Source organism: Vipera berus (assembly GCF_964194415.1).
Source record: "Vipera berus genome assembly, chromosome: 2".
Classification (NCBI taxonomy): Eukaryota; Metazoa; Chordata; class Lepidosauria; order Squamata; family Viperidae; genus Vipera; species Vipera berus.
The window spans coordinates 130,741,454-130,762,029 of NC_138203.1; the positions used below are offsets into that span (position 1 = coordinate 130,741,454).

The 20,576-nt window shown below is 44.1% G+C and overlaps 2 protein-coding genes across 7 annotated transcripts in view; one reads left to right on the forward strand and one right to left on the reverse strand.

The window, feature by feature from the left end:
* The window catches only part of TNS2 (tensin 2), a 156,203-nt gene extending 137,375 nt beyond the window's left edge, over positions 1 to 18,828 (forward strand). For 2 of the 3 annotated variants that reach the window (XM_081321846.1, XM_081321847.1), the window contains 10 exons: positions 751 to 1,643; positions 2,401 to 2,487; positions 4,391 to 4,522; positions 5,202 to 5,294; positions 5,816 to 5,893; positions 7,335 to 7,412; positions 7,982 to 8,150; positions 8,615 to 8,683; positions 12,068 to 12,097; positions 13,289 to 18,828. In XM_081321846.1, the coding sequence (XP_081177972.1) occupies positions 751 to 1,643; positions 2,401 to 2,487; positions 4,391 to 4,522; positions 5,202 to 5,294; positions 5,816 to 5,893; positions 7,335 to 7,412; positions 7,982 to 8,150; positions 8,615 to 8,683; positions 12,068 to 12,097; positions 13,289 to 13,430 (1,771 nt within the window). In that variant the 3' untranslated portion in view covers positions 13,431 to 18,828. The remainder of the gene's footprint in view (positions 1 to 750; positions 1,644 to 2,400; positions 2,488 to 4,390; positions 4,523 to 5,201; positions 5,295 to 5,815; positions 5,894 to 7,334; positions 7,413 to 7,981; positions 8,151 to 8,614; positions 8,684 to 12,067; positions 12,098 to 13,288) is intronic. The other variant, XM_081321845.1, reaches the window with a different exon arrangement.
* A 45-nt stretch (positions 18,829 to 18,873) lies between these two features.
* The window catches only part of SPRYD3 (SPRY domain containing 3), a 53,543-nt gene continuing 51,840 nt past the window's right edge, over positions 18,874 to 20,576 (reverse strand). For all 4 annotated transcript variants that reach the window (XM_081321370.1, XM_081321373.1, XM_081321371.1 and 1 more), the window contains exon 11: positions 18,874 to 19,856. In XM_081321370.1, the coding sequence (XP_081177496.1) occupies positions 19,722 to 19,856 (135 nt within the window). In that variant the 3' untranslated portion in view covers positions 18,874 to 19,721. The remainder of the gene's footprint in view (positions 19,857 to 20,576) is intronic.

Sequence of the window (20,576 nt, forward strand, 5' to 3'; positions counted from 1 at the left end):
AATATGCATGACTTTGAAGAACCTACACAACAATTTTGTTAGAAGTCTTTTTACTATACTTTCGATGATGGTCGTCGCTGGTTGTTTTAAATGCAAATTTGTAAGAAGTCTTGAAATCTCCCTTTAGGTCAGACATCCCCACCTTTTGAGCACCAGGGACAGGTTCTGTGGAGAGAGGTTTTTCTGTGGACCAGAGGGGGCGTTGTTTCATGTACTGCCTGCATCCCACAGATGGGGCTTTGCTTGTTTGCACAGACTGGTTTCTGGCATGCCGCGGCCCAGTACTGGTCCACGGACTGGGGGTTGGGAACCCCTGCTTTAGATGACAAGCCAGGAAACTTCTAAAAAGCTGGGAATTGTGGCCAGTTAGTCTAAATCAAATTCATGGAGTAGTAACGTTTGTTTACCTATGGCTACCTTTTATTTTTCGTTCTTTTTCACACATAGTATTTCTGTTTTGGGATCTGCACTGTTGGAATTGAAAGGATGCATTCCACCACAATCCCAGATATTTTCTCCTCTGCCCATTAGACATAGCTGCCAATCTTTATAGAACTAGAATTGTGTTAAGTTTATTGGGGGCAAAAAAAAATCAGGCCGAGACGGACATATTTTATTAAAGGGCAGAAGCTTTTGTGAGCTACAACTCCCTTCATCGATGCAACTTTTCATCCTCTGCATACGTCAGATGCTCCCCGACTCCTCCTGATTGCCTGCTCAACTTTACTGATGTTATGCTTGTTGTCCTTGCAGCCCTGGATCCCGCAGGCTCTGCCACAAGACTGCCAGCCCTCTGGAGAACATGCTCCAATCAAACCTTGAGGAGCAATCCTCTCCTGGATACAAAAGAGCCCCTGAGAGAATGTCCTCATCAGGGAACCCACCCCAAATCTTATCCCCAATGCAGGCTTTCGTGCACTTCCCTGCCTTCAGGCCACAAGCTAATGGAGCCCCCCTGAGGCCGGGCCTCCAGGCGCCACAGCCATGTTCTCGCAATTACTGTGCTTCTGGCTCGCCACACGTGCCTCCTTCAGCCCCAGCCAAGCACTCTCCCTTCCTGGAAGGGCAGCAGCATCAAAACGGCTCCGATGCCTGCAGCCTTAGTGCTGCAGTGTTGCTGCCCCATGAGTTGTCACCTCAAGAGGCTGCGGGGCATCAGCCAGGCCCTGTCGTGGAGAGACAGCCCCAGAGGCTCACGCCCAAGGCTCCCTACCCCAGCCAGCCCTCTCCTGGCTGCAGGACAGTCTCTGGTGCTCCAGCCTCGCCTACAACTCCGGCCATCTATAACGGGAGGTTGCCGAGTGAGCGAGATGAACTCGACATAAAGGGCCTTCCCCACGGTCCCAACCCCAGCCCCTCTCTTGGGCCCTGCACACTCAGCATCCAGCCCCCGGCACTCGGCTGCGGTATTGCTGACATGCAGGGCTCACCGACTCCAGCCTTCCCCATTGCAACAGCCTACTACACAAGCATGGAAGGTAATCCTGGCAGCCGGGAGCCTCAGCAGCCTCCGCTGCCTGAGAAACATCACCTGCTGCCCACCAGGACTTTGGAGAGGAACTCACCACCCGGGCGTAGCCCAGGCTCTGCTCACCATGTCACCTTTGCCCCTGGGCTGCCTGATGGCGGTGCACCTGGCCCAGGTAATGTTCTCCAAGTAGGTGCTTGCGGTGCAGAGGGTGGAGGAGGACTTAGCTGTTGCCTTCAGGCCTTCACTTTTATACTTTGAGTCTGCTTTCCTAGTGCCTTTCTGTTGGCTCAGAGCCTTAATTTCAGTGATAAAGGACCTACATACAAGACACAGATGATTCAGTCCTTTCTCTTTGGCTGCTTCAACTCTGTTGCTTCAGATGCTTGATAGAAATGTTCCTGCGATTGATCCCTCTCCCTCTCTCTCTCTCTCTCTCTCTCTCTCTCTCTCTCTCTCTCTCTCTCTCTCTCTCTCTCTCTCTCTCTCTCTCTCTCTCTCTCTCTCTCTCTCTTCTCTGTCTCCTCCCTCCCCCCCCAATGGCAGATCTTGAAAAGCAAAGTAGGGTCAGATTCAGTTACCACTTGGGTGGGTGACCACCAGGAAATCCTAGGTTATACTTTAAACTCGGAAGTCAAAGAAATTATTCTAGAGGATAGCAGTATGTCACTTCCATGCCTGCTACAAAGTACATGGGTAGATGTGTCAGTAAATAGTAGGATTCAAGCTGATTTAAAGAAGAGCTATTATTTTACAGTCCCGTAAAATTACAATTTAATTATGTAAGCAAAACATTTCTAGCCCACTGTTCCATTAGCCATCTAGCCCTTGCTAGCCTTCAGTAGCAAATATGATCGTGGATGTTCTAAGTCTATGAAGCCTTTATACTTGCCTGCATTTTGCAGAGGAAACTTCTGTTTTGCTTCTTTCAGATCTCCAGCAAGAGAACCCAGTTAGCGTCAAATTTGTCCAAGACACGTCAAAGTTCTGGTACAAGCCCCACTTGTCTCGGGACCAAGGTATGCAACTCCCAAACGGTTTTGGCTGCTTTGTCTGTGATTTAACACTGTCAGTATTTGACATTTTCTTTCTAGGGCAGGAATAGTTCTTGACTTGGAGCAGCCAATCCCACATGCTTATACGCAGCCCGCCTCCATCTCCCTGTACAGAATGTTCCTGTTTTTTAAAAAAGCACCATGGTCCAAGTTGGTGACCCCACTCCATGTGTTGCGCTGGTTGCAGATTTATAGGCAAGATGCAGTTTGCCTCCTGCAGTTCCAGTGGAAACATGCTTTTTGCTTCCTTCACCTTAAGTCCCCCTTCCTTGCTAGTCTCCCATGTGCTGGATGGATCAGAGTGCAGGGAATATTGCTAGGTCTACAACTGGCTCAATTGGTTCTTCGGCGATCACTGTTAAGAGCTGCTGTTTGTTATCCATGTAAGCAGTTGTTGCCTAAAGCAGGGGACCCCAATCCCCGCTCTATGGACTGGCACCGGGCCATGGCAGGCCAGAAACCGGTCCATGCAAGCAAGCGAAGCCCCATCCGCAGGATGCAGGCAGCACGCAAAATCACACCCCCTCCAGTCCTCGGAAAAAATCTCTCTCCGTGGAACCGTCCCTGGTGCCCAAAAGGTTGGGGACCTCTGGCCTAAAGCCCTACCAGCTGATCTGTGCCAGTTAACTGAGAATGCAACCACTCTTCTTCACTCCACCATTCTGGATGGACCAATACAGTAAGAATGGTATTGCGTATAGATGATGGATGTTAACCATGCACACATACTGTATTCTATCAGCTTCGTGCCTCCATCTGTTCTGCACACAAACTCTTCTCTTTCTTCCTCTCAGTCAAACCTTCCTCCAGTGTGTCACAGGGCTTGTGTGTAAGAATCTGAACCGCAAAGAGAAAGCCAGGCAACTATACAGTTTTTCTGTTTCTTCCCCGTTGCATGACTCTTCCATGCGCCTGTAGTTTTCAATAAAAGACTGCTAAGGCTGTTGGGCTTTTGCCTCGCAGCAGCATGAAAGTTTTCCTTTTTGTCGGGCGATCTGATAAGACAAGATAAGACAACTGGCCATCTCAGTGCTGCTTCCAATTTCACCATCTTTCCCATTTTCTCATTTTTTGCAGCCGTCATCCTCTCATTTTTCCACTGCCTCTTTAATGTCATGTTGCCGGCATCCTTTTTTCATAGGTCCCATTAGTATAACTCCATATTCTCCTCTGGCACCGCATAATATAATGTCACAAGCAGCTTCCATATTTACATCTACTTTCCATTTATTTTGTAGGAAGATTAAATTATCATCTAATACAGAGGTCCTCAACCTCTTGGGCACCAGGGACCGGTTTTGTGGAGAGAGGTTTTGGGGTGGGGGGGTGTGTGGTTTTGTGTGCTGCCTGCATCGCATGGATGGGGCTTTGCTTGTTTGTGTGGATCAGTTGCTGGCATGCTGCGGCCCACAGACCAGGGGTTGGGTACCCCTGATCTAATACTTCTTTTTTTTTAAAAAAAGGACTCATTGTTTCTCTTGCTATTGCCATTCTACATTTACTCTTACTTACTTCCTTTTCTTTTATGTCCATTTCCTCCCCCCCCCCGACTTCTTATCACCCTTGTATGTTTGATTCATTCTCTGTTATCATAAACAAATCAATTGTGCTTTAAAAATTCGAGGAGCGTTCATGTTCTGCAGCTACTTAATTTTAATGTAATAGGTTTACTTTTCATCCTGGCCTTGCCAGATTTTTGTTGAATGGCTCCTGACACCGCACCAGGGCCAGACATAGCCCTCAGCCCAAGGACTGCTATGTTTAAGATAGTTTTTCATCCAGCTCTAACAGAACTTTACCTTTCTGTATGCCAATCACTGGCATCTTTTTTTATTTATTTCTCTATTTCTTTCCTCTTTCTGAGCAGCCATTGCTGTCCTGAAGGACAAGGAACCTGGCACTTTCCTCATTCGGGACAGTAACTCCTTCCAGGGGGCCTATGGTTTAGCTTTGAAAGTGGCAACACCTCCACCCAACAGCATCAACCATTCCACCAAAGGTAAGGGGGCAAAACACTCTCCAGCATCTCTCCACATCAGCCTTCAAAAATGAAATAACTCAGCTGCTTAGAGCTGAGTAGTCTGTAGCCCTCTAGATATCTGGGCAACTTAACACCTTCTGCTACCACTCATTGTAGGCCTGCCTAAGCTGGGGTTGCCTGGAGTTGTGGTTCAGCAACCTCTGAAGCCAAACTAGGACTTAGAACAATATTACTACCTTCCAATAATTTAGAACAATACGATGACCACCTTTCATAAAATCATCAGTCCTCTTAGTAGTTTATTGTCAGCTACACCTACTGAGGTGCTAGCTTTGAGAAATGCATTGGAGAACTCTAAAAGTAAATACTATCAACTAGGATGAAAGCAACCTGGAGTTAAGGAGAAACTTGCTAATAGTGAGGACAATTAAACAGCGTTAATTCTGGGTGCTTCATCACTGGAGGTTTTAAAGAAGAGACTGGTTAGCCACTTGTCTGACATGGTATAGGGTCTCCTGCTTGAGTAGGAGGTTGGACTAGAAGACCTCCATGGTCCCTTCCAGCTCTATTCTGATTCTGATTCTCCGCAAAAAGTGCCCTGCCAGCATCAGGATGAACTCCATTTTAGCCTCTTCTTCGGGAGCAGGCTGGGAGAAAGAGAAGAGCCATCACTAACTGATGCCTTTTCCTATCTTAGGAGACCCTGCGGAGCAACTGGTGCGCCATTTCTTGATCGAGACAGGACCCAAAGGGGTGAAGATCAAGGGTTGTAACAATGAACCCCATTTTGGTAGGTAACACTGGGGCTGGACCTTAAATGGAAAAGATTCTAGTATGAGGGTTGTGCAGGATTAGACTAATGTCCAGCCCTCAGCCTATTCTGAAAAATGGTCAGTTCAGATTTATGATATGAGCAATCTGTGTCTATGTTTAGCTTGGCAACCTCCTGGCTTGGAAAGGGAGGGAAGAGTGTAGAGGGAAATAGGAGATGTCAGAGAAATAATGGCTTGTTGCACCCGTTCGTGGTTTAATGCCACCCACCAGTAGCATCAGCCCCACCCAATTATAAAGCCCAATTATAATCAAGTATAGCCCTTGTTTAAAATAGCATAGCTCCTACCCTGGGAGCATCTTCTGAGCAAATGAGTGACTCTTTGGGGAGGTTCCTTATAAATTAGAATCCTTAGCATAGAAAGCTGATCACCAGGCTGGGTTAAGGGTGCTGTGTTGAGGGATGAATGATTAGGAAGACAGTATGGGAGACAAACCCTTGACTCCACATGATTTTTGTTGTTGTTTTTCCTTTTACAGGCAGCCTGCCAGCATTGGTCTCCCAGCACTCCATCACCCCACTCTCGTTGCCTTGCCAACTCCGCATCCCAAGCAAAGGTAGGCGGATAGGAAGTTGCTCAGAACCCAGAGACTGGGAAGAGATGGAGGCAGATGAAATTAGTGGAAATAAATGCTAAAAGAAGAAAATACATGTGTTGGGGATCAGCCTCCCCCTTCAAGGTCCAACACAGTGGTCCCCAAGGTAGCACTGGAACATCCATGTGCCCCCGCAGCCTCCCTCCTTGATGCCTCCAGATTTTTTGCTCCATCTCCCTTGGACTGTACATTACACCAAGGGACTTTTAATTTTTTAAAAATGGGAATCTGGTGTGTTGCGAAGGAAAATGCCAGCCGCCAACATATTTATTTCCAAGAATGCCTCTGAGCAATTAATAGGACCCACAAATATTCTTAGAAAATAAAATGATGGATGGCATTGCACAGCCTTGTGCAATGTTTACAAGTGTTCCTATTTACATAGAAAAAGGACAAATGTAAACAGGGGTTGTGTGGAGTCCTGTGTGGATGCCTGGGCTGAAACGGCAAATAACGTTCAGGAAAATTGATTTTTTGTAATTGGTTAGATTCCTAGAATGACCATTTTGTAAGAAGCAAATCTTCTCCACAATCATCTTGCAGGATAACCCACTGCTTGTAATCCGTAATGTGTCCACAGCTCAAAATGATTGAGGACTCTCTGTTCTAACAGCAAATGAAAATGAGTGAGGCAAGACACAAGGGCCAACTGCCCAGCCAGTGTAGTTCTTCCACTTCTTGCTCTCCATAGTAATACTGTTTAGTGACTTATAGAGCTGTAGTGGCGCAGTGATTAGAATGCGGCACTGTAGGCTAACTCACTGCCCACTGCCAGGAGTTCGATCCCGACAGGCTCAAGGTTGACTCAGCTTTCCATCCTTCCGAGATCAGTAAAATGAGGAGCCAGATTGTTGGGGGGCAATAGGCTGACTCTGTAAACCGCTCAGAGAGGGCTGTAAAGCACTGTGAAGCGGCATATAAGTCTAACTGCTATTGCTATAGGCTACCCTGACAGGCCGATGTGGGTAAAATGTGGCAGGACAAGTGCACTAGTCCCAGTCTATATGGTGAAAGATAAGAGCTGCTCAGGGTTGCCATTTACGAAATTCTGAGGAGCCATAGGTTGCTTACCTCTGGACAGAGCTTTTAAATCGGAGCAGCTTTATCATGGAAACCTCATCTAGAAGAAGTCGAGTGAGCAGGGGGACCTATTTTTGCCCAGAGGCCTGCCCAATTCCTAGCCTAGCAAATGGTAATCTCAACAGATGGAAAGTTACTGGGTCGATCGGTATTTTTCAAACTTGGCAACTTTAAGACGTGTGGACTTCAACTCCCAGAATTCCTCAGGCAGCAAGCTGGGAGTTGAAGTCCACATCTCTTATAGTTGCCAAGTTTGAAAGACACTGCTGCAGAGGACGCATATGGTATTACTGCTCCGCATTGTCTGACTTCTGCTTTTCAGATCTCACTGAGGAAAGACCAGAGCTGGCCGTTCCCACCAATATGAGCACTGCTGCTGACTTGCTGAAGCAGGGAGCAGGTAAGCACTGGGGGGGTGGGGGGGTGGGGGAGAGAGAAAGGGTAAATGGCTGTGTGAACACTCAAGAGAGACAGCAGTGTTAAAAATATGAATGATGTAGCAGGAATCAATTTTATTCAGGTCAAATTAGGGGGACCTAATTTGTAGGCAGTAGTACTAATTTACCTCATGTATTTATTTGATTTCTAACATAATTCTGGAACTTAAGTCATTATTAAAGAAAAGCCACATTCTGTAACGTAAACAGATCGTGTAAATGTATTTTCCAATGAACTTGCTCGTGCTAGTCGCAAGGGAACAGGCAAAGAGCAATGCTCAGCACTAAGTAAAATTTGGCGGGAAATCTTCTTCAACTCTACCAAGGTAATCCCAGCTGGGGCAGCTGTTGAAGATGGGAAGAGATGCCAGAGCCACTTTGGTACCAATATATGGCAAGCTTTATGGCTATAATAGGACAATTGCCAATGGGGGCATTACTGAGGGATCAGCAATTATTCTGGAAGGCCCTCTTGCTTTTTTTTTTAAAAAAAATCTCGTATTCTTTTCCTCACTATGTTCCCAAATTGCAGCCTGCAGCGTGCTTTACCTGAGCTCTGTGGAAACAGAGTCCCTGACGGGGCCACAGGCTGTGGCGAAGGCGACAACCAGTACCTTGGCTGCTACTCCCCATACTTCGGCCAGTATCGTTCATTTCAAGGTGTCAGCCCAAGGCATCACCCTCACAGACAACCAGAGGAAGTAAGTCTGCCTGCCTCTGCTCCCGGGCACCGTGGTACCCTTCTTTTATGCAGCTCCAAACTCCTTCTTTCATTATCAGCCTTTCAAGGTAGGCCAGGTCAGGAAACAGATACAAGAAATTCTAGAACTCTCCTTTTTTGATATGTGATCTTGAAAGCCTGACATTTCCTATTCCCTTCTTCTTATACCAGAGAGAGTTCATTAAAGTGGACCATTTTTGTGTTTCTTTCTCTCACTTTGTTTTCCTGGATTGAGCTCACGTTATGCTAACAAGCACTGCATCCAGTATCCAAGATCATCTCTGTGCTTCTTACAGATATTTCCTGCTCACATGCCTTGTTCCTTAATTGTCTGGATATCCCTTTCTTGTCTTCCCTCTTCCCATTGCTGGCTTCTGCAAGCCTATGGATGAAGCTGTGGGGTGGTCTTCCCTTGTAGTCAGGAAACTTTCTTTCTTCTCATAGGCTGTTTTTCCGGCGTCATTATCCAGTCAACACCGTTACCTTCTGCAGCACGGATCCTCAGGACCGCAGGTAACCCACCATCTTGGTTCTTGTGTAGCTTGCACCCTGCTTTTGTCCATGGAAATCCATGTCAGCCTAGATACTAGGGAATCTATGCTTAGCGGCACAGCACGTATACTATACGCAGAAAGAGCCAGGCTTAAATCTTCTGCAACCCAAGGAAGAAGCCTTGCAGAATTGCTAGCAGTCTCAGTAGGCAATAACAAATTTGTTGGACCGATTGCCTGATATCTTGTTAACGCAGCCTGCAATTCAGTGTCGCTCCTATATCTCTGCTCAAAGTATGCTGTGATGGTGAACAGGGCTTGGCTTACGAGATGTGTGTGGTAGTTTCTACAGTTGTAACCGTGAAGTTGCCTGTGTGGATTGCTCCTGGCCTTTTAAGATGATGTTGGTAAACCGTGGGCTGCGATAAGGGTGTGCCTCATTTCTTGAGGTTCTATGAGTTGGTCCTCTGACTGTTTTCATTTGTACAACCAACTTTTCTCATTTGCACTATGACCATCATTATAAGGTGCATATTGTAAGAAAGGCATGCAGTATTTTATAGTGTAAGGATCCTTGGATGAAAAAGGGCTAGCTTGTGGGATCCTTGTCAATAACAACAAAGAAGAAAAATAACAGCTCTCAAAAGAAACCAGCATGGCTGCATAAAGAACTCTCTGATAAATTGAAAGATAAAAAGGACAAGTATAAGAATTGGAAAGAGGGGCACATAACTAAGTCAGAATATCAGCAAATAGCCTGTGCCTGCAAAGATGAAGTGAGGAAAGCTAAGGCTCAAAATGAACTAAGGCTTGCGACCAAAGTCAAAAATAACAAAAAATGCTTCTTTCAACATATAAAAAACAAGAAAAAGGTTAAGGAAATGATTGGTCCATTAGTGGGGGAAAGTGGCAAGAAGGTGACAAGCAATAGGGAGAAAGCAGAACTATTTAATTCGTTTTTTGCATCTGTCTTTACACAAAGGGAAAAAACAGTCCAACCTACCCAAACCAGTGCCATAAAAAACAGAATAGAAATGCAAGTTAAGATAGGCAAGAAAATGGTAAGTGAGCACCTGTCCAGCCTAGACGAGTTCAAATCACCAGGACCAGATGGATTACACGCCAAGGTTCTCAAGGAACTGGCAGACGCGATCGCAGAACCACTGAACTATATTTTTCAAAGATACTGGAGCACTGGGGAACTACCAGAGGACTGGAAGAGAGCTGATTTAGTTCCCATCTTCAAAAAAGGGGAAAAAATAGATCCAGGAAACTACAGACCTATCAGCCTGACCTCAATACCTGGGAAGATTCTGGAAAAGATAATCAAACAACAAATCAGCGAACACCTTGATGCAAACAAAGTCATCACTAAAAGTCAACATGGGTTTGTCAAAAACAGATCATGCCAGACAAATCTTATTACATTCTTTGACCAAGTGACAAAACTAGTGGACCAGAGGAATGCTGTAGATATAATTTACTTGGACTTCAGTAAGGCATTTGATAAAGTAGATCACAACCTACTACTTGATAAGATAGCAAAATGTGGGTTAGATAGCATTACCACCAGATGGATTCGTAGCTGGCTGACAGGCCGTACTCAGCGTGTGGTCCTCAATGGAACCGCATCTACATGGAAGTAAGTGTGTAGTGGGGTGCCCCAGGGCTCTGTTCTGGGCCCAGTGCTCTTCAATATCTTCATTAATGATTTGGATGAGGGGTTAGATGGGGAATTCATCAAATTTGCAGACGACACCAAGCTGGCAGGAATAGCCAATACTCCAGAAGATAGGCTTAAGATATAGAAGGATCTGGACAGACTCGAACACTGGGCACTATCTAACAAAATGAAATTCAATGGTGAAAAAAGTAAGGTTCTACATTTGGGCAGGAAAAATCAAATGCATAGGTATAGTATAGGTGGTACCTTACTCAATAGTAGTAACTGTGAGAGGGATCTCGGGAGTCTTAGTAGACAATCACTTCAATATGAGCCAGCAGTGTGCTGCAGCTGCCAAAAAAGCCAACACAGTGCTAGGCTGCATTAACAGAGGGATAGAATCAAGATCAAGTGAAGTACTAATACCACTTTACAATGCTTTGGTAAGGCCACACCTGGAATACTGCATCCAGTTTTGGTCACCACGATGTAAAAAAGATGTCGAGACTCTAGAAAGGATACAGAGAAGAGCAACAAAGATGATTAGGGGACTGGAGGCTAAAACATATAGGGAACGGTTGCTGGAATTGGGTATGTGTATTTTAATGAAGAGAAGGGTGAGGGGTGACATGATAGCAGTGTTCCAATATCTCAGGGGCTGCCACAAAGAAGAGGGAGTCAAGCTATTCTCCAAAGGACCTGAAAGCAGGACAAGAAGCAACGGATGGAAACTAGTCAAGGAGAGAAGCAGCCTAGAACTAAGGAGAAACTTCCTGACAGTTAGAACAATTAACCAGTGGAACAACCTGCCTCCAGAGGTGGTGAATGCTCCAACACTGGAAGTTTTTAAGAAGAGACTGGACAGCCATTTGCCTGAAATGGTATAAGGTTTCCCTGCCTGAGCAGGGGGTTGGACTAGATGACCTCCAAGGTCCCTTCCAACATTATTATTATTATTATTATTATTATTATTATTATTATTATTATTATTATTATTATTATTATTATTATTATTATTATTAACATTGTGTTCTTCATATGTAGAGATATGTTGTTGAACATGACTTGCAGCTAAACTGCTATAAGCTCATTGTACTTAGAGGGTTACTTCTACTTTTCAACTTACTTTCATTTCAAAGTATTGTGCATTATTTAATAAAAGAACCTTGCTTTGATTTCCCCCCCCCCCCGTTTCCTGTCTTTGCTGTGACTATAGTTCCAAAAACACAATAGTTGTGCTGCTTCAGTGCCATTAACATAATCTGGAGTTACATTATACCTCCTCCCTTTTAAATAGGGATAGGTACAAAATGAAAGCAAGAGTGCTCTGCAAACACATCTTGCATTTCTATTTTTTAAAGTGTATTAAATATTATGAAGTACGTATATACTTCATAAGCATATGAAGCTATTCAATTCTCAGTTCCTTGAAATATCAGTAGGTGGAGATATTTGAACCGGGAGAAATGTTTAAATCAAGAGAGACACTTAAACTAGGAATGGAGAGCAGATTTTCAGCTAATATTGGCTGAAACTTAAGGACTTGGGATCCCCATTACAAATCCCCATTTCTGATGAACTTCTGTTGCTCTAATTACAGAGTATCAATTTTCTTCCTTTTTAGGCAAAGTACAGTGTCCTTCTGTGAAGCAGCACTGCTCCTACAGTGTGTTTTGTGAGTCTGCTTTAAAGGCTACTGATTAGGGAAGAGCATTTGCTTAACCTGACTCTGTTTAATTCTAGGTGGACCAACACGGATGGCACTACAGCCAAGTAAGTAATGGAAAGACCAAAAGTCATGAAAGCATATGGTAACAAGATCAAGTAAAGCATTAATTTAACATCAAACTATACAGTAGCGTGTGGATACATTGTACAATACAGCAGCCCTCAATCTTTTGGGCACCAGGGACCGGTTCCGTGGAGAGAGGTTTTTCCGTGGACCGGAGGGGGCGTGGTTTCGTGTGCTGCCTGCATCCTGGGATGGGGATTCGCTTGTTTGCGTGGCCCGGTTTCTGGCATGCCATGGACCGGTGCTGGTCCACAGACGGGGTATTGGGGACGCCTGGTATAATAGATTGACTTTTAAAATGTGGAAGATTTTGCTTGGATCAGATTTTAGTTTGAAATGTTGTGACACCCTTCTATTACCAACATTTAAGTTCTATTTTTGAACGGTGACAACACTGAGCTTGCTTTCCCAACTGCTGACCAAAAGCCAGATGTTTATACTTCACATCAAACACTGACGATTATTGTTAGTATCTGTTTGAATCCTTTTGTCTATTGCTGGATTGGTGTCAGCTTCTTTTCCTAGAAACCATATCCCAAATATCTATTTTTTTTCCTTCCCCCCTCCCCCAATGTGACTAATTTGTTCTTGCAGCTGGTTCATAAATTGTGATCTCTCCCATATTTCCTGGTATTACACTTAACAAATACATTGGTGATTTCAGTTTAAGTGTTATGTTTAGGATTTTCTGAATATTTTGATCTATTATTTTCCAGTATTTTTTAGTGTTTTTCCATAACCACATGTAATAAAATGTTCCTTCTTTGTGGTGTTTCACGTTTCTCCTCCTCCTCGATTTAAAACTATGGCTTACTACATTTGGTGAACAAAACTAAGACAATCCCATGGGAACAGAGCAACGCTTCTATAAGCAGCAAAATCCACAGGAATTCACTGCTTTTGTCAAATTGATGAAAGCAGTGTTACACCGTTGTGCTACAAAAATCCACCCCCTTTGAAACTGTATGTGATAATCGGAATGGTAACACCAGACCTTGTATTACTATTATAATGCTATTGATGCCAGTCTGATACCTTCCCCCCCTCCTCCCCTGTTGTAAGCCACAGAGAAACAGAATTGTGCACCTGATCCTTGATCAGCATAGGATGAAAATCAAGGAGAGCAGAAGCCACGGCTACTACTGACATGTCTGTCCGTCTGTCTTTTGCAGGATCTTTGGCTTTGTGGCCAAGAAACAAGGCAACCCATGTGAGAATGTCTGCCATCTTTTTGCTGAGTTAGACCCTGAGCAACCAGCATCAGCCATCGTGAATTTCATCACCAAGGTTATGCTGGGCACTCACCGGAGATGAAGGCAGCTTGGCAACTGCTCCAGGCCTCTCACACGTCATTCCTTCCTCCCCACCTTAACTGCCTGTATGGATGCCTATGATGTTTTGTGGCATCTCTGCAACATGGAAACAGGATGGCTAGCTCTACAGCGTTGCTCATAGTAGCCTTCTACTATCTCCTTTTTAATCCATTGTCTTATTTCCACAACCCACTGGCTCGGTATAGTGGGGAAAGGGCCCGCTTGATCCCAACAGATCTAGTGTGACGTTTTAACATTTCTCACTACCACAGAAAACACCCAGGAACAAAAGCTTTGACGAAGACTGCACAACTTACAGTAGTGTGCCAATTCTTCCATAAGCCTAGATTTTGTGACCTGATTATAGACAAAATGCATTCTAAAGCAATTTCCAGCATGGGAAAGCATTTTTTGTACAGATGGAGAGATTTCTCTAGCCAGGCCAAAGATTACACTAAATTTACTTTGAGGCACATTTAAGAACCACCACACTTCTGGTGGTAAGCATAGTTTTTTGCTGCAAAACCTATAGTGGTTTACACCACCTGAGAAAAAAGTATCTAGGGGCCTTTCCTTCTTCAAACAGCATTGCTCTGGACAAGCATGCCACTTTGAATGGAGAAATCTCCAACAAGCAGGTTAGGCATGACACTCTTTATTAGTAAGGCATATGAAATCCTAAATTGTTTTCTTTCATTGGACAAAGTGGTGCCCAGCTTGGTATGAAGCAAAGAATTATTCTTGGAATTATACAAACTCAGGTTCTAGCTGTAAAGTTGTATTTTGGATTCTTAAATGCATGGTCTTTTTTAAAAACACAAAGCTTCCCTCCAGTTTCTTAACTGATTGTTGGCCCTACTGATTTATTGGGTCTGAAAACCCCTATAATCCAATGCTGTTGTCTCTGAAGCCTGGAGTTAAGCTACTATTATTTTTTTTTAGTTGTCTTTATCCTTCAAGATACAACATGTTTGGGTAAGCAATTGTGCTGCTGTTCAGTGCTGCTCTATGTGAATGTCTGACCTGGGATACAATTAGTGCAAGCTGCTACTGTAGTGTAATAACTCTTGAACTTGCGCCCGTGCTTGATTTTCATTTTGAATTGGGGTTGACAATGGAAGGAGAAACCAATAGATAACATCACAAATTCTTCAGTGTCGTGGAAATGGTGTCCAGGTTGGGGGACACAAAACTCGCAAGTAGTCCAAGAGTCCAAAAAAACTCACTAAGGATTGCATCTTATTTTATTTGTAATGCATGCAAACATTTTGCCCAGTTTAGTCTCTACATTGAAATGGCAAACTGATTGAAGAAACGCTTTAGGTTTCATACGTGAAAATACTGCCAACTCTTTAAGATGTACATACATTCCACTGTCTTATGGGTAGATGAGCTGAAACATAATATTTAAGAAGTTGTTGATGCAAGTTATCCCAACTGACAATTTGACCTTAAATACCTTGGCCATCGAGTTCTATAATGGAGAAACATGTGCAGCATTAGGCAATTGTATGTGATGAAGGGTAAGTGTTGGGCAGAGTTGATGCTCAATTCCCGAAGACCTTGTAGATACTGCTAAGACTAGAGCTATTCCGTAGGATTAAAGTTATCAAGGTGAAGAAGATGCATTGCTCCCATTTGAATTCAAAGCAGAGTGCAGCAGGAATCTAGAACTTAAAAGGTCCAAGAAGGATTTGTTGGTTCTCCACAATTAAAACTCTTTGGATTTCACGGGAAATCATCTGAACATTTTGTTGAGTTTGACTCCTCTACTGGTTAGGGAGGACTATATATCACATGCAGCTAGTTTCTCAAAAGGTCAACTGGCCACTGAACAATATTTTTTGTTTCTGACTTACCCGATGCAGACACCTGGCTAGTTTAGAAACTCTCAAAAGGATACTAAGAAAATGGGCAGGTGATCGATGTTAATTTTAGCTGTTTTATAGCTCAAAATCCGTTTTAATGACTCTTCCCGGCTCTCAGAATCCACTTTCTTACACAACTATTTAAAGAGCTTATCTTTGTACCTGGATAGCGCACAGCAGACTATATGAGCTGTCACAGGGCTGAGGCACAGGAGGAGATGAAGGGCTTACAAAACCTTGATGGAACAGAAGCCCTGTTTTAATTATTTCTGCTTTGAGTTTTTCATTCCAGAAGACCAGCCTGTGTATTTTTCCTTCCGAACCAGACAACTAGAAGATTGCTTTTAAAAAAAAATCCAATTCAGAATTGTATTCTTAATAAGCGTAACATATTAATTCCTCGTGTGCTTAGGTGCAATCGGTTGAGCAAACCTCCCATTAAGATACGCCAACACAAGTACCAAGAAGGCACAGCGGCTGTGCTTGGTGGAGTCCCTGTGCTTGGTGAAGCAGCTCTGGTAAGGAAGCCAGAGATTTCCCCCCACCAGCGTCTTCAAGATGGGTGACTGACAGCAAAGGACACATTGGATGAGCTAATGTAGAAGGTTCTTCCAATCTTTGAAAGTGGGGGTGGGGGGGTGGGGAAGGGTTGGGTTTAGTACAGAGTTTTATTTTGTCTACTAAAGAATTTATATTGGAATGCTAGCGAGAGATGTCTTGGTAATATATATGTATGTATATATATATATTTGTGAAGTGGGAGGGCGGGGCAGGGGAGAGAAAGCTGCAGCACTGTTTGTTATTTTTTATAATCTGTATTTTTTATCTTCTGTACAAATGACCGCCTCTTTTCCTCAAAATTAACATACCAGGAAAAGAAATCGGAGTGCCTTGCATTGGTTTTTGGAAACGGGTCCTTGTGTGATGTGGTGGTAGGCAATGAAGAGAACGCAATCGAGAGAATTTAAGAGTGTTAAGTTTGGGTAGGTAGAATTCCTTCAGGAATTTTTTAACCTAAATTCCAGTCATTTCAGGCAAGGAAAGCATTTCTGCTTGTTTTAGAGGAGGCATTCTTGTGGCCTCACTTTTTATTCATTAAATTTATATGCCACCCAGCTCACAGTCCGGCACTCGTGTCACACACGCGTGTGCTTGGTGGGTTAGGGTTTCAAGAGTTGCTTCCTGTTGTTTACATTTCTTGGAAAAGAAAAATGTTCCCCCCCCCCCGTGGTAGAAACCCTCAGTGCTACTCCCCGTTTTCCAGTTTTGTGTAGCATATTTTTCAGCTATACTTTTTTCACTATAAAAAAAAAGGTTCGTACAAAAGGTTCCATTTCAAATACACGTATTTTACATGCTACTGCTATTGATTTCATAATGAGTTTTATTTGTAAGCCACATACTCTATATGAATGTATTCAGGTAGGAATGGATTTCAAAATAACATTTTCCTACATCGTCTGCATCAGAAAGGCTAACGCTGCTGAAAGATAATGTATTAATTTTATCACTGTGACCTTCCAATCCCTGCCATTTGAATGATCTTGGCTGTACCTTTATTTTTAATAAGGTCATAAGTGTTGGTGACACGAACCCTAACCCTAATGTTAAAAGTACTCCTTTAGAGCAGTTTTGTGGGAGCAGGGGGTTAGTTTTTTAAAAGCTTTCTAGTCACTACCATGAAGTACTTTATTAAAATGGCAATGATAGAAAAGTATTTCCCCCCATCGCCTAGGGCAGGGGTAGGCAACCTCGGCTCTTTTATGCCTCATGGACTTCAACTCCCAGAATTCCTGAGTCAGCTAGTCCATGAGTCATAAAAGAGCCGAGGTTGCCTACCCCTGGCCTAGGGGTTAAGGCACCAGGCTAGAAACCAGGAGACTGTGAGATATAGTCTCACTTTAGGCATGAAAGCCAGCTGGGTGACCTTGGGCCACTCACTCACTCTCGGCCCAACTCACTTCACAGAGTGGTGGTTGTTGTTGTTGTGGGGAAAATAGCAGGAGGAAGGTGTGTTGGATATGTTCGCTGCCTTGAGTTATTTATAAAAATAATAAAGGAGGAAAATATATACATACATACGGCATTGTAGGGTACTCAAAACAATTTCATTTGGGGTGGGGAGGGCGTTGAGGCTAGCTTAATGTTTAAAAATTGCTAAGCTGGGAAATTATTTCAAATTTAAAAAATACACTTTAAAACAAACACGCATGGATGAGAAACAGAAAGCAGTAAAATACTATTAATGAAACCAGTAACCTTTCCAGGTGGAAATGCCAACTTTTATTAAGTGTATAAAGATTCTGGCTACCAAAAAAAGTGCAGCAGAAGCACCCAGAGCTGAAGGGAAGAGAAGTCTGCTGAAGCCAGGCCTGCAGTTGTAGAAGAACAAACTTCAACAGGGTTTCTCAACCTTGGGAACTTTCAGATGGGTGGACTTCAAACTCCCAGAACAACTCCTCATGCTGGCTGGAGAATTCTGGGAGTTGAAGTCCACGTGTCTCGAAGTTCCCTAAGTTGAGGTGGGGGGGGGGGAAACAACTAAACTACACAACAGGACAGAGAGAGCAACAGCTGCGCTCTCCACGGCTTGGTGCAGCAATTGAGTCAACAAAGCAGCACGTTCACAAGCTTGTGGTGCCCCCCCCTTGCACACCAGCAACCCTGTATCCTTGTGTTCTGCAGCCAGATGCCGGATCACTTCAAGCAGCAGACGGGGGGGGGGGGGGAGGAAACCGCCATCAGCAAGCATGGATTACAATCTTTCTCACAATTGCAAGAGGCAGGGAGGATTGTTGGCGAGACACGAACACAGAAGGAAGAAGCCTAACTGTGGCTCCCGCTCTCCCAACATAACAAAGCAGTATTGTCACGACAAAGCCAGGTCACTTACACCACCAGAGGGAGCCAACCCAAAGATTTATTTTTATTTTTATTTTATTATTTTATTTTATTTTATTTATTTTATTTTATTTTTAAGGACCGTCCCCTCTTCAATCCCCAATTCCCAGATTATCATATTAGCAGCAAGATTGCCCAGGAAAATACAGGGGCAGAGAAGTTAAGAGAAGGCAGGACAGCCCGTGCCCTTTCTCCCGTGGCTCAAAGCAGCTGCTACTCTTTGGCTTCTCCTGTCATTGTTCGACCACATCTACGTAACAAAAAAAAAAACATCCAGACAGGTTTGTCACCCTTCCCATAGCCTCTGTTATTTCTGCAGTGGGGTATGGCTATGACAGAGCAAATGCAACGCAGACAAGGGAGTGGCTGAAAAGAAGGGCAGGCCTACATCCCTAAGGACCAGTCCTCTTTAACTTCAGCAGAGAAGAATGAAGGGTGAAGGATGAACACTTTACAATCAAGTTACAGTACAGATTTCACATTCCAGCCTCTTCTCCATCAACACAGAGAGATACAGCAGCATTGTACCCAGATCCTACCCTACCCTGGCCCCACATATGGAAGAAATATTAAGGAGCTCTCAGAAGCTCAGAGTAAGAGGGAGATGGCAGAAAACTATCTGCCTCCAATTTTGCCAATGACATCCCACCCACCCACCCACCCACCATCCCCGAGATTAGCTGAGTAGGACAGCAGAGAATTCATTACAATTCTAGTTAAACTTCATCTGTAAACTATGATTCGGGGGAGGGGGAAAAGTGCTGGATCTTGGCTTATCAAACATCAGTTAGGAAGTATAGTCCAAGAAAGAGTCTTCCCTGACTTTCCATCGTCCTCCCAAAACTCCTTGAAAAAAGCAAGCTGGATCCTGGGAGTTTCTTAAATGCCGGCTTAGGTTAAACTATGGAGCCCATAATTTTTTTTTAAAAAAAAAATGACATAGGATTTTTCTGCACTGATGGGCTCAGGAGAAAAATACATCGGATAAGACTTTTGAGACTGGCTCTCGCTGGAGAATGAGGTGTCCAGTGTACCAGATATAATCATGCAAATCGTTCGTATCATTGGGCAAGAGGAACTGATCTGTTCCATCTGCAATTCAATAATCCCCTTAGAAACAGGATCATGGACACCCCAGAGTTGAATAAGGCTAGGCCATATTCCGGTCTCTTTTGTCAACCATGTAAACTCGAGGGCCGTCCTGGCCTCAGAAACAGTAATTAATGGAACATTATGAGCAGAGAAGAGATAGGGGTTGTGTTCCAGGAACGAATCCCTGACCTGCTTGGAAATAAGAGCCTCAAGAGTTTTCCAGTATTAAAACAGTTGCAATCAAGCAGGCAGGAAAGAGACAAGGAAAGTGGCTCAGGTGTTATTAGATAGACAAATATCTCTATATGGCCCCACGTCAAGAAGGTCACCCCCCCCCCGGAGGCAATGGCCGAAGTTGCAATGGAGAACAGCCGGAGCTATCCGGCAGCCTGCGGAGTGGCAGAAGAGATGTATTCTCCAGCCCTCGATCTTTAGCCGCTGAGTGGATGCAGATCCACCTTGACCTTCTCCCCACTGCTCAGCATCCCAATGGTGGGGTAAAAGCCCCCGGATGGCACCACCGCCTCTTTCTTGCCAATAATCTTTCCGTTGCGGGTGAAGAACACCTGGTGGAGACAGGGAGGGGAAAAAAAACAAGAAACTTTGACCCTGAGGGAATCTGTATTGGCTGGGTCAGATGTCAGATAAATCTTCCAAAATCTGTCATATGAAAATAACTAAGAACTGTGAGTAAGACTCTTGGCATTAAGATCTTTTATAAAAAAAAAACAAGCAACAAAACTATAATACTGTTTCGAATATGCAATATCAAAGCTGTCCCAAAGGAGCCCTTAATTCAGTGTCCCCAAAGTTCCAGCCAAATCTTTCCTGTCACTGATGCCACTACATCTCGCCTGCTGTCTGAAATACTATGGCTGCTTCCAAGAAGATTGTTGCCTGTCCTGGAAAAGCTATAAAGCTGCATCCAGGCAGAGCAGCTTCAGAGGAGAATCCTTTCCAGTCGGACTGCAGGCTAACATCACAAGAAGCAGGCGGGGTATCTACCAAAGGCTGCGGATGTCACCTTGCAGGACCAGATCGAAAGGGTTCGCAATGTGAACTTTCGCAACCAGGCCCTGTGACGCATCCTGAGCGTGGCCCTTAAAAGCACAAGAGACGAGGGTGCCAATGGGCGCAGCATGAAGGATCAAGAGAGCCATATGCTGAAAAGAAAGTTCATGTGTGGACGCCAGTACATAAAAACAGTTTCTCATGACTCATGCTTGATGAAGTCTCACAAGCAGAACTCTGAGAAAAGGAGCTTAAATTCTTCCAACTGCCTTCTG